Source organism: Seriola dumerili, unplaced genomic scaffold (assembly GCF_002260705.1).
Source record: "Seriola dumerili isolate Sdu_G_001 unplaced genomic scaffold, Sdu_1.0 BDQW01000331.1, whole genome shotgun sequence".
In the NCBI taxonomy this organism is placed as follows: Eukaryota; Metazoa; Chordata; class Actinopteri; order Carangiformes; family Carangidae; genus Seriola; species Seriola dumerili.
Window position 1 is genome coordinate 4,580,226 of NW_019174586.1, and position 18,411 is coordinate 4,598,636.

Below are 18,411 nucleotides of genomic sequence, written 5' to 3' on the forward strand. Positions count from 1 at the left end.
CGGCGACCTCCGGGTGCAACAGCAATCCGCGTGAAATGATCTGCTCAGCTGAAGTGTCCCTGAGCAGGTCATTCCCACCCTGCCCCCTCAGGGGTCACTGGTCTGGCCTCCCTGTAGATGGAGCAGCATGAAAATGGAGCATTTAATTACATGGATCAATAAACTATCACATTATTATGTTGCAACACAGCAATCCAAGGTGTTCAGTCCTTTTAGTGCTGGTGACTGATTAAATTTCTTGAGACTTCCTGTGACCTTTGACCCCTTGACTTAAAAAGCTTTCACGGGTCATAATTGTCCACCTGTTGATGACAGCGCTTAAAATGTAAGAGAAGGAATGTCGACAGAAGTACTGTACTCTGTTGAATAATTCACATTAGAATTTTCCTTCTTTCTGTCAGAGACAAAACAGTTTGTCTGTGAGCTCTGCTTGCAGTTGTCGGTCACAGTACAGTAAGTACTGGTGAGCCCCCTAGAGGATTGGGGACCAAGTGTATTTTCACTCCCTATGTCTAGCTGTGTAGGTTTTCTTGACACTGTTGGCATAATATCAAACACCAGAATATGATTTAAAACAGATGTTCTGACTAAAAATGCTTCAAGAAAAGAACGCTGAGTATAGATCATGGATATTTTCTTTCCAGCCATAGATGCAGGACAGTGACTCGGGTTTCTCTCCAAGCTGGCCAATCATGACTCTTAATTACACGTCATTACCATAATCAGGTATTTTATTTGTGAGTACAGGTCTGTTGTTTTGCTCAAGGGCTCTTCAGCAGGTCATACAGCATTGGCAGCATTGGATGGACACATTGATCAATATTATCTTGACATTCTGCCATAAGATAGTGTCTAATCTCTGGGCCAGTCATGTGTGGAGATAAGCAAAGGCTTTGCAGCTTTGCTCATGCTGTCAATCAACTGTACTGGATTTAAAGAAAAATCTTCAAATGTATAGAGAGAATATCATTAACACTTACAATCAATATACACACGTTGTGCACACATTTTGTTTTCAAATGCATAAACTGCCAAAGACACTACATGATCATAAAGATATTGGTATGCACAGCTCACACTGGATCACACTAAATACCTACAATGAATAAATGATCCTTTACAGAGACTGAACATAGAGTGGAAATGGATATATTGATATATTTTGATCTACTTATTGATCTCTCTCTCACACACACACACACACACACACACACTCAAACTCAAACTTGTGGTATCAGGTTGGGCCATCTGATATGATCCGCAGATGTTTTGTTTTGCCACTGCAGCAGGTGTCAACAGATGTCCCTCCTTCGTACTTGGCCAGATTGACCTCATGTAGAGAGACTGCCCCTCAGTCAGGCGACCTCCGGGTGCAACAGCAATCCGCGTGGAAATGATCTGCTCAGCTGAAGTGTCCCTGAGCAGGTCATTCCCACCCTGCCCCCTCAGGGGTCACTGGTCTGGCCTCCCTGTAGATGGAGCAGCATGAAAATGGAGCATTTAATTACATGGATCAATAAACTATCACATTATTATGTTGCAACACAGCAATCCAAGGTGTTCAGTCCTTTTAGTGCTGGTGACTGATTAAATTTCTTGAGACTTCCTGTGACCTTTGACCCCTTGACTTAAAAAGCTTTCACGGGTCATAATTGTCCACCTGTTGATGACAGCGCTTAAAATGTAAGAGAAGGAATGTCGACAGAAGTACTGTACTCTGTTGAATAATTCACATTAGAATTTTCCTTCTTTCTGTCAGAGACAAAACAGTTTGTCTGTGAGCTCTGCTTGCAGTTGTCGGTCACAGTACAGTAAGTACTGGTGAGCCCCCTAGAGGATTGGGGACCAAGTGTATTTTCACTCCCTATGTCTAGCTGTGTTAGTGTAGGTTTCTTGACACTGTTGGCATAATATCAAACACCAGAATATGATTTAAAACAGATGTTCTGACTAAAAATGCTTCAAGAAAAGAACGCTGAGTATAGATCATGGATATTTTCTTTCCAGCCATAGATGCAGGACAGTGACTCGGGTTTCTCTCCAAGCTGGCCAATCATGACTCTTAATTACACGTCATTACCATAATCAGGTATTTTATTTGTGAGTACAGGTCTGTTGTTTTGCTCAAGGGCTCTTCAGCAGGTCATACAGCATTGGCAGCATTGGATGGACACATTGATCAATATTATCTGTGACATTCTGCCATAAGATAGTGTCTAATCTCTGGGCCAGTCATGTGTGGAGATAAGCAAAGGCTTTGCAGCTTTGCTCATGCTGTCAATCAACTGTACTGGATTTAAAGAAAAATCTTCAAATGTATAGAGAGAATATCATTAACACTTACAATCAATATACACACGTTGTGCACACATTTTGTTTTCAAATGCATAAACTGCCAAAGACACTACATGCATATGATAAAGATATTGGTATGCACAGCTCACACTGGATCACACTAAATACCTACAATGAATAAATGATCCTTTACAGAGACTGAACATAGAGTGGAAATGGATATATTGATATATTTTGATCTACTTTATGTACTTAAACATGCATACATTAATTCATCAGTCACATATATGAATCAAATCTTGCTACCTTTCCTCCCTTATGTAAGCCACCTCTGCAGAGAATTTGGGTGTCAAACCTGTTCTGCTTCCTCTTCAGCCCAACACACAGGAGCATATGCCTGGCAGATTAAATCGCTGCAGAAGGCTCCCACGCAGCCAAATTATTTTTTAATGGTATGGAAGATTCCCATGGCGTGTTTCAGCCCTCTTTTTGCCCGACTGACTGTAAACCCAAAAGCAATAAATATCCTAAGCAGGGTTGGGAATTTACTGCACCTGTAGTAACCACTGCACTGTCTTAATAAGCAACAGATGTTGGAGTGATTGCATCGAACCTGAAACGCATGCACTGAAAAAAGGGAATTCTTTGTTAGGCACAGTTTCATCACCTGGCCAAAGCTGCTTCAACTCTGTTGCTAAGGGGCTCACATTCATTTTGATCAGCAGGTAACACGGCTGAAATTAAAAACAATTTGGATTAAGTGTCACAGTGACTCGGCTGTCGATTACCAGACAGGAAATAGCTGTCGTGAATGGTTACCTGTGATGCATAAGGCTGCTGGGAGAACACAGTGTAGTACTGGACCGATCTTTAGCCCATAATGTGTGAAAATAATCATTTCACCAACTTACTGAGCAAATACAACCCTGTGGCAGTGTAACCTATACCCATTTGATTTCATTTGGGAATTCTTTTTTTTTTTGTTTGTTTCAAGTTTTAGTCAGAACCAATTGAAAGAGAATATACTGGTTAAGAGTAATGTGGCCTAAATGTTCCTCATTCTCCAGAAGAAAGCCAGAGCTATGTCCACCTGATGATAAACTCCAAAGCTAAGACACATGTAGTAAGATCAGTGAGGCACTGTAATGATATCATGTGAAGAAAGATGAATTTAGTGAGCCTAACAGAAGCCAGAGCGGATGGTTTTCATTCCTCCCGTTGCTTTAATATGAGAAACATGCAGCCGTCTGGACAAAGGGGCTGCTCTTATTAGTTAATCTTTGCTTGAAGGCATCTAACATTTATTAATGCATCTGGGTATGTATATGCACATAAGTCTGTATATGGGGGTGGGGGGGGGTACTGAATCCACTCTACTGTATGATCATTGTGTAGTCTTCTGTGTATGTTACTAGACATATTACTCTTTTAATACTGTTATAATATTTGTTATTATCATCACTAGTAGTAGCAGTAGAATTGATATAGCTATTCAGTGCTAATGTACAATAATGTAACAATGTGCATATGTCCATGGCTCTCTGCATGCATGCTCCAGTTTTGTTTTGGCACTGGAAAGGTTAATGTTTAACAGTGTGAATGTTTCACCAACTAATGTGTGAACAAAGCACAATGGCTGCACTGTATAGGCTCCTATTTATTCAGAGTCACTTCCTCCCTTAATAGTCAGCTCTACTTTCCTCACAGAGGAAAAAAGTAGGTCAAGGAAAAGTCATGTTTGAGGTAATTCACTCTAGGGGACCGCTTCTCTGATCATTAGATGACATTGGTTAACCCCAAGAGTGAGGTCATTTTCAAGTCAAAGTTACGCCCAGAATCCGGCTTGAGTGGTAGCGTGTCTGTGCATTTTACAGTACACAGAGGGTAAATCTGAGAGGGAGGATATCAGTGGGAAGGTTGAAAAGAGAGAAGCATGAAAAGACAGTATTGTTTATTAAAAAAAAGATAAAGGAAAGCTTCAGGAAAAAAGGACGGAGGCTGTTTTTTTTTTTTTCTTTTTTTCTGTTTTTTTGACCTTGTGGATTCTGCTTTAATCAAATATTGGTTTTCAGATGATGTGCTCTGAAGGAGCTCACTCTGAAGGAGTTTCTGCTTTGATGCAAGTGAACAAAAGATCCACAGCGAAGAATCACTTGGATAGTTCATTCTTGAGCTTCTTGCGCAAAGACCTGAACAAATGAGGAATGCAAACACATTGTTCCCCCACCTACTGAAATTTCTTGTGAAGAGTGTGTAAGGTTTAAGCAGGATATTTGCAGACTTTTTGGATTAAGTATGATTTCATCCATGCAGTACTCTGGACTACCTTTTCATCAGGACCTAATGCTCTTATTCAGGCCTTTTTGTCTTCCTTTTCATCTTTCTCTACAACATCCAGCTCACATTTTCCTTTCAGATTCTCCCTTTAATTACAGTCATAATAAAGATGCATTTCAGTTGATATTTAACAGATTTTCCCATCCAATTATGTACGGAGTGTGCCAGAGAAAAGTAGGCATCTATTTATAATTGTGCAAGTAGATTTTTGTTGATTTTTTTTGTTTGGCCACTTTTATTAATACCATATGTACATGCACTGTCGCACATTCAATACAGTACATCTTGAGTCATATATTGAAGAATCACATATTTTGTTCACATTATTCATTATGTACTTTATGAGCCTGTATGTTAGAGCCCACACTAATGGGGATGTAATTAAAAACATGTCATTGTGATGGAGGGCCAAGCTTTAATAGCATGAAAGCTATCGGCTTGTTTCCTCCTGAGCCGAGCAAATGGATATAAAAACAGTCAATCAAATCTGGTCTGTTGCAGCTACTTGCACCACAGATTAAAAGAGCGATCAGCCGCTTTTATTCGGTAATTTCTGCAAAGACATCAAAGAAATATTGTCTGCAGGTAGAAAAAGTTTGGTTCATTTTCTTTGAATAGTACCCCTTGAGAAAGGTGTAGTCCTGAACCACAAAATACGGCTTTTCTTTAATCCACTGCTTGATAGTGTATTTTCTGTCCGCAAGGAGTGCATGTATGATTTTGCAAAAAGTGTGATTTGCCAGGAGAAAATGGCCCGTATTTGGTAAGACAGTTTGTACTTCAGGCCAAACTCTTCACACAGTTATGAAAGAGCCTGTTCATTGAGAAGTCATGCCTGGGCTTTGTTTTTCTTTGCATCTGGCACTCTGTCATTCAGTCTGTTCCCACCTGGCTCGCCACCAAACCCAAATGAAAACATCAAAGTGAATCTGCAATCTCAAGTAATTGTTCTTTCAAAAAGTGTCAGTGATGTTTTATCTGCTGATAGACAGCATCAGTCAGGATGCCAGGAGAGAAAGTGCGGATGACATCAAGGTACATCTTGACAAAAATACTGGTTATAATTGAATCAGCGAAGAGTTGGATGCCTCCCTGTTCACAACAAAAAAACTAAATCAAAAGGAAAACTAAAAAAGAAAACGCACTGATGCCATATCAATTTTTGATATAGGTAGATATTACCGGATGTTAGAAAATGATTATTGTGCTCTGAGAAGTAAATGTGAACAAATATATCTACAGCAACTGGTGTGTATGGGGCTGTAGAAAGAATTATATTCTACATGTAAAGAGTTTGGAGGGCCATTTCTTTTTTCACTCACCTTTTCAAAACCTGAAAATATGGCTCTAGTGGCTGTCCTGTTTCTTACATTCACCAAACACACAAGTTAGTCCTTTTATAAAATAAATCTAAACTCTCTGTTGCTTGTCCAAGTACAATATGTGATCGAAGCAGCCAAAATAAATGTGTAAATAAATAGCCACACTAGATATCCATCCTTGGTGCAAATAGTTTTGTTGGCTACAGACAGCTGGGTGCAAATAACATCTGCCTATCATTAATGTTGCCAAGTGTGTATTATATAAGACCTATTTTACAGGTTTCTTGTTTTAAAATTAATCAGCTCGAGATATCAACTGACTGATGATAATAACATTAAGTAAATTAGCTAGCTAGTGGATCAAATCTGCCAGCGACAGTTGGAATTTCAGCCTGCTTTTGTCTACCGCCACTTGAAATCAAGGACACAAAGTTTAAAAAGTCACTGTCTGTCTGTCTGTCTGTCACTGTTCATCATTGTAAACCACCATATGTGCCATGTGAGAACAGAAAGCATGACAGGCTAAGAAACAGAAAGGTGAACTGTCAATTTTCTTGTTTCTGACTTTAAATGATCAGAATTGGTACTGCTAGAGAAAAACAGACAGTGCCCAGCTGAAATTGGTTTCTTATTTTCTGTGACCACTCCTGTAGACAGATTTGTTGTCCTTGGAACCATCCTGAGAAACTCAGAGTTCCTGTGGAACTGTTATTTGACATTATACAGGGTGAGCACATGGCACAAACTTAACCTCCCAGTGTTTTTGTTTCTATTGCAAGCAAATAACCTCAGAATGAATCACACCGCTGGGTATGAATCACATCCTTAAATCAAATTTATGATGGCAAAATAAAGAGTAATCAAGCTCAGAATGTGTTTCAAATATAAATTTGACTATACAAGTTGCATTAGGGAAATGGTTACTCATCCGTTTAATGCAGCAACAAACTTGCAGCAGCACACTCCTTCTCTGAGCACATTAAGCCCCTGCTGCTGGTTCCTCTGACGGCGAGACATATTGGATTGGTTTATGAATATTGAATAATCATCATTGGTACAAAAATAAATACCGTACAAACAAATTGAGGGCAGGCAGGGGACAGAGTAAATTTATCTGTGTAATCTCTGAGAAAGTCATCCAAATTTCAAGACAGCCTGTTGATACTAATAACAGCATGCTGAGCCGGTGTTAGCATATCGTTGAACTGACAATTTTTGTTATGTCAAACAAACTGTGTGTTTACAAGTACTAAATGTGGAATTTTAATATTTAATCATATAAAAATGCTGTGGTGCAATTGCAGGGTTTTGTCCATTCTGTGCTACATTTCAAATAAGCTCATTCTACATTTCTTAATGGTCCTAGAGACAAACCAGAAAGACATTTTTCTCGCTTAAAATATAGCTTCAGCAGTACAACATTTTGTGAAATGTCCTTATTTTGTCATATCAAGAGTCACATGAAAAGATCTATATCAGTTTCAGCTTCAGTACATAGCTCCTTGGTAGCTAGCCTAGCTTCATGAAAAAGTCCATTCCACCAACTTGAGAGATTTCTACTGTATGTGCATTGCACATGGAAAACAGAAAAAAAGCATTTGTAGTGTGTAGTTATCTCACATCAAGTTTTTGTACTTTGAATTTGATTGCTTCTGCACACGAAACAAAAAACGAGCTGGTACTAGCATGCAAGCTAACAAGATACAAAATGTAAATCTAAATGTGTTTATGGAAGGCATAACTTTTTTACCTATCACTAAGTCTAACTGTTTCCTTCTACATCCTTATTTGTGCTAAGATAGGCTTGACAAAATGAGTATTATAGCATATATAGTATATATTATAGTAGTATAGCCTTATTCTGTAACAATCAATCATTTTAGACTGTGTAGCCATGGTGATGAATAAGGGGACTTTTCACGACAGTTATACTGAGGTATTATTAGTTATTATGAAAATTATATATTGATGCTACATGTAGCCTCTGAAAGCTACTGCAAATTGATTTTGATTGCTTAAAAAGTGAAAATGGTATAAATCTGTCTTCTCATGTACTTACATTTGATCCATTATTGCACTGAAAATGGTGCTGTAATCAGAAGGACTTCAGGGTGTTGTCATTGCAATGATCGTGAGGCTCAGGTGGAAGTAGCCTGGCAATTTTTCTCCTGAAGGTGACAGGGCCTGATGGAGCCCTGAGGAACTGAATGACAAGCTTCATCATAGTGATTAAAACCCTGCAGTCGCTGCTCCCAACGGGCATTAATGGCTTTATGAGAGGAGCCTTGTAAAACTCATCAGGCTGTGTTCCCTTATGTTTTTGATTCATGGAGTCATGATAACAACACACAGTTAAACACAAGACTGTAGATAAAAAGGCAGCATACAACTTGCATTAGTTATGCGTAAGTTTGTACAGTATGTTGCATAAATTTATAACCCAAAAGTCGTTCAAAGATAAAAGCCAGAAGTAATCATGATTTCCTTCTTTTTTAACTGAGCACCATGTCCCAGGTTGGTTATGATCTAAATTACAAGCTTAGTGTGTAGTGTGTCTCAACCAAGCCATCTTTATTCAAATTATGCTTATTGATTAATCCTCTGCTATCTGAATATATTTGATCCAGTCAATTTAATTACTTGATTTATTTGTTCTTTTTGGCCTCTATTTTAGGAGTGCAAGATTCCCATCAGGAGAAGATCATAACAGTGTCCGGAGAGGGCATGGTCCACAGCCCAGACTTCCCACACACTTATCCCAGGAATACTGCGTTGGCCTGGAGACTAGTGGCACCCAGCAACATGAAGATCCAGCTCACCTTTGATGAGAGGTTTGGTCTGGAGGACCCTGAAGATGGCTTATGCAAGTAAGACCATAGATAATACTTCGACACTAGTATCTCAGTCAAATAAATACAAGCAGCTCAAAATACATTCATTTTTCCTCATGAAGGAAGATTAAACTTGATTTGGGGACAATGGTCAGTTGGTAATCTCATCAGTTGTTCTGACAGACTACATGAAGATACAGGCTGATAGCAGTAGACTGGTGATACTTGGTAATTGGACAAAACAAAATATAGTATAGAGTATTATAATATAACATATTCCATTATTTTGTATGTTCCTGTCCTCCTGGCTGGCTTTCTGGTTCAATATATTTTTTGCTAAAGGATTAGCATACACAAACGATATCGGGACACATAATTTTTCCTCTTGACTTATGTGCCAACCTCCAGAAAACTGAGTTTAGTCTTTAAATGGTTTATACAATTCATTTGGAAAGATAAGAAAACTTTTTTCTGTCTAAATGAAAATGTTGTCTTGAATGAATGAAGGATAACCTCGTCCATCAGTCAGACATAGTAATGTGCAGTGTGCTTGCTAGGCCAGCTCTCATCAGATGTGGTGTTCCCCAGTTGGCATGCCAGATACGTGTTGGTCTGAGAAAAAGACGTGTCCTGCCTGTATTGGAGCCCATCTTTAAAGATTTAGAGTCAGAGTGTGGCCATTTGTGAAATTACCTTTGGTCTGCGGTGGCAGCTTGTGAATATTGAAAACCCAGCAGCAGAGTGATTTGTTTCGCCCAAGACACCGCGATGACGTAGTTCAGGCCGGCGTATTTTATTTGATGCAGTCAATATTTTTAGCTGCTCACGTGATTGTTCGAAAGACACATGCGTCACTGTGTGCCCGGCAATACATAAACACAAACACACACACATATACATACACTACATCCTTTACTTTATTGAGGAGCTCCCTTTCAATTACTGCCTGGGTTTGCCTCTGTTTCCATTCAATCTAAATGGGGATTCCAAGCCTCAACAATCGATTTACCCTCTGTGCATTACGCTCAGTGCCCTGCCATCACTATATCACAACTGACTGGTTAGCATGGAGGAGCCCAATCAGGGGAAGGTGGAGAAGAGCTGGGGGAGGGTGACCTCACTAGTCATTCCTGGAGAGCCCCCTAATGGATGGCAAGGTGAATAACAGCAGCAGTTTTCTACAGAGCTGACAAGGTTTAGATGAGGGACGTGGCAGCACAGGATGAGAAGTCAACTGAAAATAGGAAATTAAAGGAATATGTGGCCATGAGTCAGTATGCCTCTGTTCCAGTGTCAGTTGTTGTGCATTCAATTACACTGATCAGTGAAGTGTTTGCAATTCTGACTCTGATTCTGGTCTGTTAGAGATGGGTTGCAGCTGATTCAATTGTCTAAAGTGCTGTAATGTGCTGCCATCCAGGATTCATGCCTCTTCCACATTATTCTTTCCATATCATGTCTGGTTGTTGTCAGTGAAACTAAAAGTCCGTATGTGAATGCATGTAATTCGAGCCCTCCAGCACACGTCTGAGGTGGGCTGGGTTCCCGTTGACGAATGAGGTTATTGTTGCTGTCAAAACCCTGTGAGGGGAAAGTTCCACAGTGGGGCAGGGTGCAGATTGACAACTTTTGTGCCGTCCTGCCTTCACAAGACTGCACTAGTCAGCGTCCTCAGGGAGAAGGGCGAGAGACAATAACAACATCCTTTTCCAGGGTCATGAAAGTCACCGCCGTGTCTACCGCTCCAGCTCTCGCATTTTTCATTCTCCTCGCCACCCCCACCACCGAGGCCCAACAGGTTTTGATCAGATCTCAAGATACACACTCTGGCAGGGTTGGCAGACAAACGAGCGCAGCATGCAATCACAAGCAGAAACAGACACACATTCATAAGTTTATCTACTTGTCTTTTTCTTTTCTCATTTAAACACACACTCACTTTCTCCGTCCCACATACACACTCACATGCATAAGCCTTTGGCTTAGTCTGCATATCTACTTTATCTTTCATGTGTTTAAAAATGTATTCCCAAAATTTCCCCTTAGACCGTCATTGCTGTGGTGTTACAGCAAAAGACATTCATACACAATGTTATTGAAATGCTCCTCTTACCCTTGTGTCACTGCACAATATGATGCAAATAAACAAGACTGTAATCTCCTGTCCAGTGATTCATAGCAATGGCCAGGGATAAAACAAACAACAGTGGGAGATGTGTTTGGCTCTGGTAGCAAGCCTGGAGCGAGAAGTCTTTGCTAAGATGAGAGGGAGGCTGTGTAGTTGAGATGCTCATCTGCTATTCTGTTTGTCTGTGGCACGATGAAAAGCATTCTTACCAAATCCACTGGAGGAGAGGCATATTGGAGAGGGATTGGTCTTGCTGCTGTTGGCATGGCAGCAGAGTCGTGCTTGACGGCTCACAGATAGGACTGTTCTCAGAGAGGCATTTGTGCTCTCCGTCTTCAGTTTGAAAGGAGAGGACTGGAAAACAGTATTTGTGTTGCTAATCTGCGTCATCTCCGTGGTAGATATTGTATCTATTAATAATGTACAAGGAGAAAACTATGTAAAAGAAAGCTTTGTGAATATTAAATACAGTTTGCTTGCAGAGTGCAGGAAGGGGATCCTTTCTGGTGGAAGCGTATATAACATTCCTTTGCTGTTCTGATCCTGTTCACTGTGACTGTACATACAGTTTGGTATGTATGTCAGTGCATTTGTAAATCTGCAAAACCGCTGTTCGACATGGTGATTCTGAACACATGGCGATGTGTAATGATCAGGGCGTCCTGCATTATTGATGAGCCATCTGTCAAAGCTCTGGAGCTGTCTGAGGGCTGATTTTTAGAGAGGAAAGCTTCTCTCTTCACTGACCTCCATTTAGAAAGCAGAGAGAAGCTAAAGTGATATTTTATCCTTTTCCAAAACCAGTCAGCTATCGATTAATATGAATTAATGTTTTACAGGTCATGCAGTTTTCCATCATGTGTATATGTAAAATGTGAATATATGGTTTTGTAAAGGAACACTTTCAGCTTTACCTTTCCCAATAAGTCTGTTTGTGCAGATTACAAACTTCCTGTATAAATTTCCAAATCAAAGGCAGCAGAGTCAGTAAATCTATCGACCCCACCACCACCCCCCCTTCAGTTTATTTAACATCAGAGAAAATCCATTTTTAGTCTTGTTCATGTCCCTCCATGTTGTTTTATTGAAACCAGCTTGAACTGAATCTGTCAAGCTTGTGCAAAATGTAAACAATGTCCTTGAAATCCAAATATCCGAATTGGCAGCACTGAATGAGAGGTTAGTGTGCCTGTTGACGCAAATGGCAAAGTGATTAATCCCAGACTGTGAAGAGTCAGAGAAACAAGGCTGTATTGAATGCAGTGCAGCCACTGGTTACACACACAGGTATAAATAATAAAGGCTGAACTCCTGAACTGTGCGTCTTAAGTGCTGAGGTTGGTCGATGTTAGCCTTGGCACACCAGAGGACTCTGGAGCGCGGCCATATGCCGCTGCACTTCATAATGTTTACTGGTATTATGGGTTGGCAGGGTGGTCAGTGGAGAGAGAGACTGTCACATAATTACAGGGTCATAAAGTTTGATCTCCACAACAAGCAAAATGGTGCTTTTATTTATATTTTTGCTCAAATGAAATTTAAATTATCAGAAATTTACAACACTAAATAATTAAAAACTGTAAAATTCATTATGTTAAAGCTGAGTATCATTTAAAAAATGCATGAGATTTTTTAAGATACAGTGTTTGGTTTTTAGCCACCAACAGCTTCTGCAAGTTTCAGTGATTATGTTTATAGCCAGAAAACTACTGTATAATTTAAACTGTGTTGCAGTCCAATTACATGGATTATTTCTGTGGTTACTGAAGAGCAGTTGCTGACAGTGAAAATGGAAATACAATTCTGAATACTCGATATAATACTGTCAAAGTTGAGAAATAAAACAAAATTGTTTTGAAAAAGAGATCTACTCATACTGTTTTGTTTTTTTCTATTTCAATGACAGCATGTAGCATCAGTGTAACAGTCCTGGCAGAAGGCTGCATCAGCAGACATTAACCACTAAACAATAAGAACAGCTGTTCATGCTGCATTGTCAACCAAACAGAGATTTGTCCTCAATACACTGGCAATCTTCAGTTCATTTTTACTCATTTAATTCAGGCAGTAAATAACAGACAAATTTCATCTCACCGCTGAGAAACTATAACCTGCTGTTGAAGATATTTATTTTCATTTTCTTTTTTTAAATGAGGTTAAACCTTTATTTCCCACGGCGTCTCTATTGATATTAACAGTCTCACCTTCAGAAGGGCAAGGCAGATCTGAAGAGACAGCTACATGGCAAACTTTAAAGGTGCTGACAGACCTAAGAAATAAAGATACAATTAAAACTGCAAAAACTAGCATGCATGTGAAAGCTCAAACAAGGACTCTAGCAGCTGGAAGTTTCATGGTAATGGGAAGTCTCAGAGTGGGTCCAGTAAAGAGTGATGTCTCAGAGTGTAATCTCCTCCTGAACTTTCTCTGTCAAACTCTTAACAGGTACGACTTTGTGGAGGTAGAGGATCTGACTGAGAAGACCGTCCTGGGTCGTTGGTGCGGGTCACAGTCGGTACCAACTAGTCACACATCCAAGGGCAGTCAGATCAGGATCCGCTTTGTCTCTGATGAGTACTTTCCCTCTGAGCCAGGATTCTGTATCCACTACTCCCTCCTGGCTGAGGTAAGTACAGTATCAGCGCTCAAGAAATTGAAAAGTCTGCATTTAGAGAAGTTGGGCACATAGCTGTCATAGCATTTCTCTGCTTCTATCTCCAACCGCAGAAAGTTCACATAGGAATAAGCAAAGCCTCTTCATGTAAACACAATTAAAATAATTTGCTTATTGCATAACATGCTCTCTTAATTTGCAATCATCCATTTCTGCCTTAGTGTTCCCGAGGTTTAAAGCATCGTTGGGGAGAAATTATGTTTGAGGTCTTTGGACAATCTGGCAACTGTATTATCATTTATTTTATTTAGTTATGAAGATATGCAAAAGCCAGGACATCTCTTATACACAAAATGTCCATAATCTGTGCAATGACAGTGGTGAGTGTGATTATTCATTCGAAGTTGCCAACATGTGGTTATAGCAGCCAAAATTAGAGCAATATTATATATTATTAATAGAGTATTCCCTCAAGAGTTAAAATTGGATTTTTCTGTAATGGACACTAGAATAGTTCTAATACCTTAGAAAGCAACAAAGATCTAAAGTACATTTACTCATATACTGCCTCCTTGAGTTACAGATTCTGAGTGAGTCAATATTCCCTTCAAATGGTTTCAAACTGTAATTTTCTCATTTTCCGGAGGTACTATGGTTTCCACTTTTAAATACCTGTTACATTCTCCATTATAGCTCTATATAAAGCCATATACCCTCTGAACTTGTACTGTATCTATAGATCCAGTCAGAGGAGTCTGACAGATGAGGTGTCTCAGTGTCACTGGTGGTGTTGCCTGAGACCGAAATGGAGAAAATAAGCGGTTTCACATTCACAAAGAGGTACTCTGACCTCCGGGGGGATTCATTCATGCCCCTGAAATGAAAGAAGGAATTAAGAGATAGAAGTGCTTTTTGTGTGGGAAATTGTCAGGCCGCTGTCTGTCTGTTTCATTTTCTGTTCACATTTTATCATTACATACAGTAGCTCAAAAGTAATACCCTTTGTTATGTGTTTCTACAATAGCCCACTTCACAAAGATACCCCTGTTATTTGACTCTATACTTCAGACAACATAATGTAACTGGTCTGTCTTTCTGCTCTTTCCTGTTATGTCTCTCTTTCACTTGTCTTTGCGTATAATAGAGACTATGATCACTAGTTCCATCCCTCATTTAACTTTGTTTCCATTCACCTTTTAGACTTTCGGTACAGTCTAAAATCAGCAGTTACGCTAAAGACCATCACATAGCACAAGACACAAGCAACAGCTGTAGTCATGAGGGTTGTGTCACTTGTGTGATCATGTATGGTAAAAAAAAAAAAGTTATGAGCTAAATATCAGTGGGTGGAGCCAAAGTATTTGTCAAAGCATACTGTAAGTTGGTTACAAAGAGTGAATGAAAAAGAAAGAAGCTCTTGTCGGCGTCCTGCTTTCATGCTCCTTCACCCTGTACTTGATTTTAGTCGGACATTAGCTTGATAATAAATTGCTGTTTCTTTTCATGTAACCTCATGATATCTCTCTGATGTAATTTCCCACTGACATGAGAGCATTTTACATTTTTCATGACAATCTTAGAAATAACAGACAAAAGCATTTTGGAGTTAGTCTACTCTTGTGTGTATTAAAGTTCAGCCTCTGAGAAAAATTGTTGTCTCTAAGTCACCTTACAATAAATTGTACAGCTAAATAATTTACATCCATGCTAATTGCTGTGTTTGTGGCCAGCTATCTCTGTTTCCATTCTAACATCCTGTCTACAAAGCTGTGATTAGTTAATTGCTTCTCCAGCCAACAGCCATCAATAAGTACAACACCAGAATTATGTGAAGTGTGTAATGTGGTCGATGATTCAGCGGTCAAAAACTAAGAACTGGGCTAGCTTGACATCACCTTACCAGAAATGCCACATGTCTTTGGCTCCACTCACTGAATTTTAACAGAACCAGTGAGGTCATATTTTACCTCCATAGCTGTTCAGCTTCTAAACATGTGCTTGCATAACTACTGTAAAATTCAGATACATGGATAAAAGACTTTGCCTGTGCACATCTAACTATCTTTGTCTGGATCCATCTTCTTCCCATTCTTCATTCCCTTTCACTTTCACTGGCTTTTTTTTTCTGTCCTGATCTTCAGACCACACACACACAGAATCCCTTCGTCCCTACGAACCTCACTGACAAAAGCCCGGAGATAAACTGAAGAGACGACTGCCATGTTTTAACCTGTCATGTTTTAGTTCTGTTCACTTGCTTTAAGTAAACACCTCTACTCCTCATTAATCCCTAATGGCCTGCAGCACTGTGAAATCTGACAAGCACAAATAGGCAACTTAGGTCACTGATGGTGATTTGAATTCCCTCTGTAACATTTTTTTCTCCACTTCAAAAGCTTTTTTGCTCTTTTATTCCTCATACACATTATTATTGCATTCTTTCTTCATCCTTAAAATCCCAAACAACATTGTTGATAGCAGAACTAACCGACAGAGGATTTGCTGACACACTGAAAACATGTCACGCTGAACATCAAAGATGTATTTCACAATAAATACAGATGTCTTAAAAGTGAAAATACAACTAGTACATGTGATAGAGTCAATAAATATTGTTGAATTGACGTTAATAGCAGCTTGCAGATGCTAAGTTTCTGAAAAGAAGGTTTCTCAGTCAGTCTCAAGTACTGACAATTTCTATTTGGTAATGAATTGTATCAAACTGTACCACATGTTTACTGTAGTGACTTGTAGCACAAGTGAGGCCTTGCTTTATCAATTAGACATTAATCCAATAAGGAGTTACTCAATTCCAAAATCCCAGAAGTGGAGAGAATTGTCATATAATGATCAAGTCTTCAAATGGTACCATGTACAGTCCTCATTTGCATGAATCATCTATACTATACTTTGGTTTTTACCATCAGTTTGGACGAAGGGAAACTCCCAAATAAACCTTTTAAACATGAAAAACATCAAGAAGCGCAAGATGGGTTCTGTAACCATTTTTATTCAACAAAAGAGGCCTAAGTAAAATTAAATCTAAATTAAGTCTAAAATTTGCATTTATTTGATCAAGTAATTTAGGAATAATATGATCATAAATGTAACATAAAAGTAAAGAAAACTGAATAATAGCTCTTGATAAAGTTACTGACACTTTTGACACATTTCAGTTGGTAACAAGAAAAGTATATGAAAATATAGTGGATTATTATTTGAGTAATAATGTGAGAGTTAGTGTTGGGATTGGTTGCAAGGTCAGATGAAAAGCAGTGTTGATGTTAAACAGGATCGTTCCCTTCCGGGTTGAGAAAACTTGACCACTGCTTAAATAATTTTAAAAAATGACGATTAGCTAAATGTCTCTAATGATGAGACTGATTTTCTACCTCAGGAAAACTGAAGGAAAACAACATCTTATAATTTTACAAAATGTTCTAAAATGTTTTACAACAAAGATAGATGATGTCAGGGTATTAGGATGAAAGTATTTTGTTGTGGTGCTCAAATGTCGGCCTCTAACTGTTGGAACAAGAAGCCGAGTTTGTGTTTCATATCCCAACTCTGGAAGGTGCGGAAACCATGAGGGGGAAAAAAGGAAGCTTTGGCCTCTGCACGTTCAGTCTGGCTTCTCTTTGAACCTTCCTCTGACAGAGGAGGAGCACACTAGAACAGCAGCACTCTGTTTCCTCTGTGGTCAACCAGCAGCTACTGAAACCTCATGCCACGCAGGGGCCAGCACTTTAGTTTATATTTAAACAAGCAATAATTCCTCCCCACCACTTCCATGGAATGGAAGGGGGGGGGAATAAGACCCGGTCTGTAACTCAGAGGAAGGGATTTTAGGGAAAGTGAAAGGGCCGAGGCAAAGAGGTTGTTAAAACACAGAAGAGAAAGAGTCTGTTGAATAGAGTGTGAGGGGCGTTGAGTGGCCGGCGTTGTGGGTTAAAGAAGCAAACAAAACATACATCATTGTCTCTGTGAGGTCTCGGCCCAGAATTAACCTGCACCAGTTGGCATGAAGATGGCTCTACCAGCTTTGTTTGTTTTCAATGGATTGCAGAGAGTTTTAGTTTCTCCGGATGTAAATAATTCATGTTATGTTTGCCTGGATAACAGCACACGCTACACTCTGCTATTTAAATAGAAAGACTTGCGAAGAGGGAGATAGGACAAAGGAAGTAGAGACTGAAATCCTAGTTAAAGCAGATGGTAATGACTGGCAAAGCCATGCAGGAGTCTCACCGCTGGCATGATGAAACTGAGGTCTGTTTTTACGCCAACCTCAATTGCAGCATGTGGCGTATAGTGAGAGACAAAAACACTTTTTTCACGCACAACAGACTTTGTTGCTTACTCAAAGCTCTCTTGAGCAAGGAAGTGGTTTGCAACTTCATGTGAAAGAGAAGATATTGTTTTCCAGAGCTCTCCCAAGATGCTATTTCAGAATTGTCATCTCAACATAGTTAGCTGAACCTGTCATTTTAGTTACCAGAAATAAAATCATGTGGTTGTGCTTTATAAGAACAAAGAGAGCTGGAAACGAGGTAATCACAGTTTGAAAACAAGGTTATTTCTTGAGGGTCAGGGGGATCAGAGAGTTTGGTAGTGAGAGGAGGTACATTACAAGATTTCACACTTAGAAATAGAAAAAAAAAAAGAGATACACACTCAGCCTTTTACCATTTTAAAAGCAAGTACCCTTTCAAAACATACATTCATTGACCCAGCTTCATTCTATGAAGCTGCCTGTATATACAATGTGCAGCATCTCCTACTGTAGTAATCTCACAATTGAACATATTTGAGAAAATTGGTTTGAGGACAGAACGCTCCAGTGTGTCTCTACTCTGAATCTCTCAGCCTGCCTCGGGCTGCTGG

The 18,411-nt window shown here is 39.4% G+C and overlaps 1 protein-coding gene across 1 annotated transcript in view; it reads left to right on the forward strand.

The window, feature by feature from the left end:
• pdgfc (platelet derived growth factor C) overlaps window positions 1-18,411 on the forward strand; it is a 45,489-nt gene that overhangs the window by 20,904 nt on the left and 6,174 nt on the right. Inside the window, exons 2-3 of the mRNA XM_022760227.1 lie at window positions 8,629-8,821; window positions 13,359-13,539. Coding sequence (XP_022615948.1) covers window positions 8,629-8,821; window positions 13,359-13,539 — 374 coding nt within the window. The remainder of the gene's footprint in view (window positions 1-8,628; window positions 8,822-13,358; window positions 13,540-18,411) is intronic.